Source organism: Geotrypetes seraphini, chromosome 2 (assembly GCF_902459505.1).
Source record: "Geotrypetes seraphini chromosome 2, aGeoSer1.1, whole genome shotgun sequence".
Taxonomy (NCBI): domain Eukaryota; kingdom Metazoa; phylum Chordata; class Amphibia; order Gymnophiona; family Dermophiidae; genus Geotrypetes; species Geotrypetes seraphini.
In genome coordinates, this window is record NC_047085.1 from 110,512,230 (window position 1) to 110,523,251 (window position 11,022).

Sequence of the window (11,022 nt, forward strand, 5' to 3'; positions counted from 1 at the left end):
CTTCTTTTCAAATTTATTTATTTTATTTTAAAAATGTATACACCACCTAAATACTTAGGCGGTTCACAATCAGCATACATTATAAAGTAAGCATATAAAAACAGTCAGCCTAACCAAACACAACATTCAAAATACATGTCACTGCAATACCCTCAAGTCCTGCCCCAGATCTTATAACATACAAGCAAGCAAAGTAAATGCCCTTGCAAAGAGCTGAGTTTCAACATTCTCTTAAACTTCCATCTAGCACTGCATTGTCGTACTAAACCAGGTAAATGATTTTATAACTGCACTCCAGCTAAAGCAATTGTAGATGCCCTTGTACTTGAATAATATGTTTTCATCATTTTCTCCTGAGATTAACAGTATAGCATGCTCTGATCTTAATGTTCTACTAGGATAGTAGACCTTCAACAATTCTTTAAAATACAATGGTGCAGGAGCATACAGTGTTTGATGAATAATAGACAAAACTTTGGATTGAATCTGATATGCTACCGGTAAGAAAGGTTTGGGCAATTTTCTGGAGGAAACGTCCATAGTCTGTTATTGAGAAAAACATGGGGGAAGCCACTGCTTGCCCTGGATCAGTAGCATGGAATGTTGCTACTCCTTGGGTTTTGGCAAGGTAGTACTAGGGACCTGGATTGGCCACTGTAAGATTGGGATACTGGGTATGATGGACCTTTGGTCTGACCTAGTAAGGCTTCTTTAACACAGGAGAAATATGCACTGTTTTCTGTACCCCCATCACCATCTTCAGTTAGACCCTTTTCCATTTTTTTTGTTCTTTTGATTCTAATAGGTTCTTTCATTTCACTTTTTAACCATGTCAGCTGCTATTTATTCTTCCGAGCTTTCAAGATGGTATTTTTAAACAATGATAAAAACAAAAAACTGTGGATGCTGATGTTCTGAGAATGATTTATTACACATCCTTTCACAATAAAAATATAAAAATACATATGTAATAGTCCAACCAGACCCTACACGGTCTGTGTTTCGGCAAACACGCCTTCCTCAGGGGTCCAATTGATGTCAAATACACAAATAAAGAAATGGACTAAAAACAGTGTACTTGTCTTTAAGCATATGGTCAGAACTGACTGGAGACAAGCAGAAGCAGAAATAATCTAGCTTGCAGTGAAGAGTTTTGTTAATTTATCCCTCTAGGTGTGGTAGACTCATGACGGGATGAAGTCATAAAGTATGTTCAAATGTTAATTATTTCTATGATTAATGATATTTTCTGTGATTTCATGTATTATTATCATAAGCAGGTTTGATTTTGTTATGAGTCATAATGAGGTAGAACACTATTAAGATTGGGTTGGTATAACAACTGTCTTCTTAATATTACTAAGCTTGATTCCTGATTAGAGACCCCTTTTACCTCCTCTCCTTCTGGAATAACCATGACCTTCATCTATATCTTCAACCTGCTTGGTGAAGCCTCCTTAGGCTTAAAGAGGGGAATAAGGGAGAATAAGGAGTAAGACCTTCATGAGAATGAAGGTGAAGACTCCCATGAGACCCCCAGAAGAAATGTTTAATACAGAAATTTTGTTGCTCAATTGAACTTACCCAAGCCTTATAAACAATGCAAAAAAGTGCATATTTTTCTGTGAGCACAAATAATACTTTTGCAAGAGGAGTTCATCTTTGCCCTAGAAGCTAACAAACACCTGACTGTGACCGCATTAGATATTCTGGGACTTTCCAAGAAAGTGCTTGGGTCACAAGAAAACCAAACCACATGAATCTAGGTCAAAATGACTTACCAGAAGTCATACTAACTGCAGGTAAAAAGAGCTGACAGATCTACAATCATGCCTAGGAGGGAGGGGGCTCACTCTCAGGAATTATTGATCTTAGTATAAAGAATGCATTGTCAGGGGAAATAGAAAAGTCATATTTGATACCAGGTGACATCATGCTTCATTATGGCTCAGTGACTAATATGTATACCAGGGGTGTCCAACCTTTTGGCTTCCCTGGGCCGCACTGGCCGAAAAAAATGTTTCTGGGGCCGCTCAAACGCTGCAGCAAAACAGAGGAGGGAGCTGGCAGACGGTAAACATCCGGGGGCAGCAGAGGAAAACACTGCATTGCCCTCGACCGGGGCCACACAAAATACTTCATGGGGCTGCATGCGGCCCTTGGGCCACAGGTTGGACACCCCTGATGTATACTATCCAATCAACAGTAATGACAAATGTGACAATCAAATAATAAGTGAGTATGTAATTTGTAACCAGGTAGTACTCATGACTTTAGGCTATTGTACCAGAGTATAAAAGCAGTAGCCTGGCTGGCTTAAGTTTCAGAATGGATTGGGCAACACATGACATACCGGTACTCTGTGTAAGCTCCTCCGTTAGCTTAACTTGCTGATACTATATCCTATTTGGATACTACTATTTTTTATAGAAGCTGACTTTTGTTTATTACTAATATATCTATATTATATACAGAAATAGGGTTGTCAATGTGAGGTCATTCTAACTTCTTTTGGAAAGGTTAGCAGTGCCTTTTCACGCCCCTGGAGATCAGGTGCTGGCTACAGAATCACTTCCTTCCTCACCAAGGTGATGCAGTCTGTAAGTTGACCTCTCTTCTCCAAGGCAACACAAAGGCATGCAGACTGGAAATGAGACTTCTCTACTAGGTCATTGAAGGTAGCTTCCATACACCTACATTTTCCACATGAAAAGTATGGAGTTGTAGGTAGTTGTAAATAAAATGAGGGAGATAAAACTGGTTGGTAAGGAGCTGTGAAATTTGGATAGAGAGGAAGAAAATGAAGGGAAGACAGCTGAAAGGAAGAAGATCAGTGTTAATGATGAGGTTAGGGGAAGAAATGGCTAAGAAAAAGGAAAGCAGAAACTAATACAATAAAAAAAATAAATGACTAGACAGGAGAGGTAGGAATAAAGAATTTTCCTTCTAGTCTGATTAGAATATATATCTACCGTCTTCACATTTTGCGCAGTACAGGCGCAAACAAATTTCTTTCTGTTTCTCTAATGTTGCATTGCAGTTAAATTTTTGTATATTTCTATTTTCACGTTATGATCATTTATTTATTTGATAAGAGGGAAATTCTGGTAAAAGCCATAGTAACACAGAATCCAAAGCTCTACACGGTACTGTGCTTGGGTTCCAACTGCCGAAATCTCCGTTAAAACCTACTCCAGCCCATCTACACCCTCCAAGCCACTGAAGCCCTCCCCAGCCCATCCCCCACCAAACGGCCATAAGCAGACACAGACCGTGCAAGTCTTCCCAGTACTGGCCTTAGTTCAATATTTAATATTATTTTCTGATTCTAGATCCTCTGTGTTCATCCCATGCTTCTTTGAACTCAGTCACAGTTTTACTCTCCACCACCTCTCTCGGGAGCGTATTCCAGGCATCCACCACCCTCTCCGTAAAGTAGAACTTCCTAGCATTGCCTTTGAATCTACCACCCCTCAACCTCAAATTATGTCCTCTGGTTTTACCATTTTCCTTTCTCTGGAAAAGATTTTGTTTTACGTTAATACCCTTCAAGTATTTGAACATCTGAATCATATCTCCCCTGTCCCTCCTTTCCTCTAGGGTATACATATTCAGGGCTTCCAGTCTCTCCTCATACGTCTTCTGGCGCAAGCCTCCTATCATTTTCGTCACCCTCCTCTGGACCACTTCAAGTCTTCTTATGTCCTTCGCCAGATACGGTCTCCAAAATTGAACACAATACTCCAAGTGAGGCCTTACCAATGACCTGTACAGGGGCATCAACACCTTCTTCCTTCTACTGGCTATGCCTCCTTGTGACCCTGGGCAAGTCACTTAATCCTCCATAGCCCCAGGTACGTTAGATAAATTGTGAGCCCACCGGGACAGATAGGGAAAATGCTTGAGTACCTGATTGTAAAACCGCTTAGATAACCTTGATAGGCGGTATATAAAATCCTAATAAACTTGAAATTTGAAACTTATAAAACCCAGCATCCTTCTGGCAGCAGCCACTGCCTTGTCACACTATTTTTTCACCTTTAGATCTTCGGACACTATCACCCCAAGGTCCCTCTCCCCATCCATGCATATCAGCTTCTCACCTCCCAGCAAATACGGTTCCTTCCGATTATTAATCCCCAAATGCATTACTCTGCATTTCTTTGCATTGAATTTTAGTTGCCAGGCATTAGACCATTCCTCTAACTTTTGCAGATCCTTTTCATATTTTCCACTCCCTCTTCGGTGTCTACTCTGTTACAAATCTTGGTATCATCTGCAAAAAGGCACACTTTTGCTTCTAACCCTTCAGCAATGTCACTCACAAACATATTGAACAAGTTCGGCCCAAGCACCGAACCCTGAGGGACTCCACTAGTCACCTTTCCTTCCTCTGAGCGACTTCCATTAACCACCACTCTCTGACATCTGTCCGACAGCCAGTTTCTAACACAGTTCACCACTTTGGGTCCTAACTTCAGCCCTTCAAGTTTGTTCAACAGTCTTCTATGAGGAACTATATCAACGACTTTGCTGAAATCTAAGTAAATTACATCTAGCATATGTCTTTGATCCAGCTCTCTGGTCACCCAATCAAAAAATTCAATCAGGTTCGTTTGACACGATTTACCTTTTGTAAAGCCATGTTGCCTCGGATCCTTTAACCCATTATATTCAAGGAAGTACACTATCCTTTCTTTCAGCAACACTTCCATTATTTTTCCAATAACTAAAGTGAGGCTCACCGGCCTGTAGTTTTCTACTTCATCCCTGTGACCACTTTTGTGAATAGGGACCACATCCGCTCTCCTCCAATCCCCAGGAACCACTCCCGTCTCCAGAGATTTGTTGAACAAATCTTTAATAGGACTCGCCAGAACCTCTCTGAGCTCCCATAGTATCCTGGGATGGATCCCGTCTGGTCCCATTGCTATGTCCACCTTCAATTTTTCAAGTTGCTCATAATCACTCTACTCCACCTAAAGTTAGATGCCTACAGGCACCTAGATTGTGCCTGCCAGCACCTAACTTAATTATTTTATTTATTTATTTTTATTTATAAGATTATTCATTTATTACAACAAATAAAAACTGTAAGCAATTACAAAACAGTTCTAGGAACCAACAACAACAACAAAAAAATCTTACACCAACTTAAATTTCTAGTCCTTATTAGGACTGCTGTTAACCCAGTGAAGGAACACATATAAAATAATTCATATAAAAAGTATATATAGTATATGATCACCTTCTTTTATGTCTCCTCTCTTCAAACCTCTGAATTAGTCTGAGGTAAATTATCCAATTTAGATTTATCTTGCAAAAATACCGCCAAGACTTAATTATTTTAATCGGCTTTAAGTGGCATGATAATTGATTGCACCATTAAAAGTCGATTAAAACACAATTTTTTATAAAAATCTAGGCACCTCCTGGGACCAGCGACTAACACCTGAGCACCTAGCGGTGCTTAGTGATGCCAAATACCTAAGTTGGCATGTTTAGGGGCAGAGATGGCCTTAGGCGTCACTCAGTGCCACTAGCCATGATTCTACGATGAACCTAGGCACCAGAAATGTAGGCCTTTAAAGCCCTGACTTACATTGTCAGTGCCTAAGTTTGTCATTAAGAACATAAGAACTGCCATCTCCGGATCAGACAATCTGTCCATCAAGTCCGGCGATCCACACACGCGGAGGCCCAGCCAGGTGTACACGTGGCGTAATTTTAGTCACCCATATCCCTCTATGCCTCTCGTAAGGAGATGTGCATCTAGTTTGCTTTTAAATCCTAGAATGGTGGATTCCGCAATAACCTCCTCTGGGAGAGCATTCCAGGTGTCCACCACTCGTTGCATGAAGCAGAACTTCCTGATATTTGTCCTGGACTTGTCCCCACTTAGCTTCAGTCCATGTCCTCTTGTCCGTGTCACAATGGACATTGTAAATAATTTTTTTTCCTGCTCTATTTTGTCGATTTCTTTCAGTATTTTGAAAGTCTTGATCATATCCCCTCGCAGTCTCCTTTTCTCAAGGGAGAACAGTCTCAGTCTCTTAAGTTATTCCATGTATTCCAAGTTCTCCATACCTTTTATTAGCTTCGTTATTCATCTCTGCACCCTCTCCAGCAGTTTTATATCCTTCTTTAGGTTGGGAGACCAATGTTGGACACAGTATTCCAAGTGTGGTCTGACCATTGCTCTATAAAGCGGCATTATAACTTTCTCCGATCTACCCTTGATTCCTTTCTTTATCATGCCTAACATTCTATTTGCTTTCTTGCTGCTGCCGTGCATTGTGCCAACAGTTTCAGGGTCTTATCTATCAGTACACCCAGGTCCTTTTATTGTTCGCTTTTACCCAGAGTTGCACCTGACATTCTATACTCGTGTTCCTTGTTCTTTCTGCCTAAATGCATTACTTTACACTTTTCCACATTAAACTTCATCTGCCATTTCTCTGCCCATTTCTCTAACCGACATAAGTCACTCTGGAGTTCCTCGCTATCCTTCTCCGATCTGATTGCCCGGCATAGCTTTGTGTCGTCTGCAAACTTGATGGTCTCACTGGATGTTCCTTCTTCTAGGTCATTGATGAAAATATTAAATAAAGATGGGCCCAAGTACCGAGCCCTGGGGCACACCTCTAGTCACTTTCTCCCAGTCTGAGAACTTCCCCATTTATGCCCACTCTCTGCTTTCTGCTGCCTATCCATCTTAGTATATCTCCCTCTATTCCAGATGCCATTTTCCTAGGTGCCTGCCTTTTCAGGCACCACTTATAGAATCAGCCCCTAGGGGGTCTACCTGTGTTTTATACATGCAACTAAAGCTCAATATTATGCTAACATGGAGTTTCTGCTGTCATTGGGGGCTTGCTGTTGTCATCGGGGGTGGGGGGGGAAGTATGATGCTGTTATCAGGGACCCGCAGTTGTTGTCAGGGGGATTTGGCAGCTGTCATCGGGGGGCTCGAGGTTATTGTCGGTGTGGATAGCATGATGTTTTTTTATGGGGACAGATATTGTGCTTGGGTAACACATGCACATTTATTTGTGCCCGTTAAAAAAAAAAAGAAAAAAGATATGGCAGACCTGTCGGTAACACCGTAATTGCTAAATTTAGTGCAAGGCAAAGTGATGTTAGGGCATTGATCAGTGGGCTAGTTTAATATGAATGACCTCATTTGCATGGCAGAGTCGGAGAATGTATGAACACACGGAAAAGCATGCAGTGAACCATTTTATATATCGGGTCAGAAAATTAGTTCAGTCAGTAAACCAGTCAAATTGTTTTAGCAACTATCTTTAGACAATCAGAGCATTTAGTGCATCCAGGCCTCTGTTGGATAATGCATAAATTCCTCCCTATGCTCATGTTACTACCTATCTTTTCTATAGTGCTCATAGACAAATCCAGTGCCATACAGAAACATATAAGAGAAAGACCCATCTTAGTGGAGTTTATAGTCTAGTCAAGATGAACAGGCAAGACGAAAGATAACCTGAATATTATTCTATTTCAGGAGCTGGGATGAAGGAAAAGTGCTGATCTTTGATGATTCTTTCGAACACGAGGTGTGGCAGGATGCAGACTCTTACCGCTTGATATTCATTGTGGATGTGTGGCACCCGGAGTTAACAATGCACCAGAGACGAACCCTCCCTGCCATTTAAAAGAAGCTTTCAGACTGGAAATGGTTAATCTTAGAGATAGAAAAGATATGAAGGATGATCTTTTTTGTATTTGAAAGTGTCTGGGAAAAAATTGTACCATTCTGTCCTCTTTCATATACTTACAGCACTGGCCTTTTAACATATGCTGAAATTTTTTTCCAGCTTCAACCTCCGTTACTGATAGAGACTTTCTGATTTCAAACTTCAATGAATTTTAGGGACTACAGTGTGAAATTAGTATAAAATGTATTGTAGATAATGTGAAGGGATTATAATTTTTCTAAGTGTATAAATGTATTTTTATATCAGAGCTAGCTAATTCATTCACTTTAGAAATCACTGAGTTTGTGAGTAAAATGTGTATTGATTGCCTTAGTTTAACATAGGGTAAACTTTAGAAAGGTAATTTTGAATAGTAACAGTAAATAACAGTAGAAAAAGACCAGCATAGCCCATTCAGTCTGCTAAGAAAGGTGACTAGGGTTATGCCTGCCTTTCTGTGTATAATACCTGTTTTGCACTTGGAAATTGCATAAGTGTTTACACGCATACACGTGTGGATGCTGACAAGAACACACGTACTTCTACGCAGTTCAAGTGTAGGCCTTCCCAAGGTGATATTTGAGTTGGGGGCAGGAGGGAAGTTGAGAGAGATGCCCATGCCTGTATAGAATTCATGGACTTACTTGCACCTGCCTTACAACAGTGTAACTGTGCAAGTGCATTTGTACACTACTAGAAATAATTATGGGAGCCATTTCTAGAAAGGTGTATACATATGCATGGCACCTTTATAAATATTGCAGCCTACATCCAGTTCTGATTAAAAACACTGCAGCTACTATAAGAATAAATATAGTTAGGTGCCATAGGCTCATATTTGAGTCCTAGCGACTTGATAAATTGCAGATTATCATCAAGTTTTCTTGGCAGAATACAGAAGTAGATTGCCAGGCCTTCTGCGCAGTATAAATTTGATGATGTCATTGTTATCGCATCAAAGGTGCCTCCAACACTGCCCATCTGCTGCTGCCCAGATAGGTGGTACATCGTTGTTCTGGCATCTCCACTGAAGCCTGCCCACCTTGGGAGGACCTGCTGGTAGTGAAACTACTGATGGCGTAGCTTTTTTGTACTTGAAAGTGTCTGGGAAAGAATCGTGCCATTCTGTCCTCTTTCATATACTTACAGCACTGGCCTTTTAAAATATGCTGAAAATTTTTTCAAGCTTCAACCTCTGTGTTTTAGCAACTATCTTTAGGCGATCGGAGCATTTAGTGCATCCAGGCCTCTGTTGGATAATATATAAATTCCTCCCTACGCTCACGTTACTACCTACCTTTTCTATAGTGCTCATAGACAAATCCAGTGCCATACAGATGCACGCAAGCCCTAGTGGCACAAGATGCCCATGTACCATGACTGGAGAAGAATAAATGTAAAGGTATGTATATTTGAAAGAATCTCAAAGTAATGAGCTATTATGTAGCACTTGTTTTCTGTGCTAGAAGGGGCTCCTAGTTGTAATCAACAGTCCAAATGTTTGTTTGTTCAAGTTTTAATGTGCTGCCTCTTATGCAATGCAGATCAAAGTGGTTTACAATTTAACCCCCCCCCCCCCGCCCCAAACACACACACACACAAAATAAAGAAAATTGATGGGTGAAAATAGTTTGAAAGAGTAAATAGCAAGAAGAGGAGAAGAACAGCAGCAGAGAAGAGGATTGAGACATAAGAAAAGAAAAGGAGACAGAACAGAGGGTTTAGGAAGAAAGGACATAAAAGGATAGAACAGGGGACAAAGAGAGGGAAAGCACAAATTAAAAGCGGGTTTAGACATAAAGTAAAAGAATAGATCAAAAGAAAGTGAGAGGGGGAGCAGAGGATTAAGAGGGTTTATACGTAAAAAAAGAAAATAAAAGGATAGAAGAGAGGAGAGCAGACAAAAGAGTATTTTGACATAAAAAAAAATAAAAGAATTATACAGGAGAAAGCAGGACAAATCTGAGGCCTCTGCCCTCCATGAAGGTCACAGGTAAGTCAAATGCTTAAGAGAAAAGATTAGTTTGTAAGGCAGTTTTACATTTTGTATAAGATGGCTCCAACTGAAAGGGTAGGGAAGTAATTAGTTCTAGAGTATTGGCTCAGTGTCTACTTGAACCCAGATGAGCCGGCGCCACTGATGGAATTAGCAGCTGGAAATTAGAAGAGGAGTAATGTTCCTGGGGAGGTACATAGAGGAGGGTGAGGGAGGGAGCCCAGGTAAAGTGAGCAGCCCATATAAAGGGCCCTAGATGCCAGAGTCAGAATCTTACATTTAACCTTGAACTGGACAAGAAACCAGTGATGCCGAAAAAGCAGAGCGATGACTTTCATGTTTTCAGGCATGACAGAGAATTTGATTGACAGTGTTTTGGACAGCTTTAAAATGCTTAAGTAAAGCCTTACTGAGCCCGGCATACACATTACAATAATCAAGGCAAGATAGGACCAGTTAAGATTTTAAGCCTTACAGCAGGTCTGCCCAAATTCAATCTTCCAGGGCCACAACCAGGCTAGGTTTTCAGGATATCACTAATGAATATGCAAAAAAGAAAAGAGATTCGCATATAATAGAGGTCGTGATCATAACACATCTTTCTATTCCAGGGGTTCTCAACCCAGTCCTCAGGACACACGCGGTCATATTTGTAGGATACCCACAATGAGATAAATTTACCTACATTGCCTCGATTGTATACAAATCTATTTCATGCATATTCATATGGGTATCCTGAAAACATGACTAGCTGGATGTGTCCCGAGGACTGAGCGCCACTGCTCTTATTTATTAGGGATTATGCAGACTATTTGGTCTCTTTGTGGTCCTTGAGGATTGAACTTTGTTATTTATTTCCAGTGCATTTGAAAATAGAATTGATACTTAAGGGGAAATTCAACAAAGGACACTAAGGGGCTCATTTTCAAAATAGAAAGACATCCAAAAAAAACAGCATAAAGGGCTCCTTGTACTAAGGTGCGCTAGCGTTTTTAGCGCACGCACAAGATTAACGCGTGCTAAATTACCACCTGCTTAAAAGGAGGCAGTAGCGGCTAGCACATGCGGCATTTTTAGCGCACGCTAAAACCGCTAGTGCGCCTTTGTAAAAGGAGCCCAAAGTGGCACTTGGATTTTTTTTTCTCGCCAAAACGTCCAAGTTGTCATTTTAAAAACCAACTTTCTAGATATTTAGGGGTCCTTTTACTAAGGCACGCTAGCTGTTTTAGTGTGCGCTAAATCGGCTTGTGCTCCTTAGTAAAAGAGGGGGTTTGTTAGGCTTTTGTCTGCTGTGTGTCTAAATCTCAAAGA

General features: G+C 40.7%; 1 protein-coding gene across 5 annotated transcripts in view; it reads left to right on the forward strand.

Annotated features, from left to right (window-relative positions):
* Positions 1-10,736, forward strand: part of ASPH (aspartate beta-hydroxylase) — a 456,780-nt gene extending 446,044 nt beyond the window's left edge. For all 5 annotated transcript variants that reach the window (XM_033933439.1, XM_033933442.1, XM_033933441.1 and 2 more), the window contains one exon: positions 7,523-10,736. In XM_033933439.1, coding sequence (XP_033789330.1) covers positions 7,523-7,673 — 151 coding nt within the window. In that variant the 3' untranslated portion in view covers positions 7,674-10,736. The remainder of the gene's footprint in view (positions 1-7,522) is intronic.
* Positions 10,737-11,022: the final 286 nt, after the last annotated feature.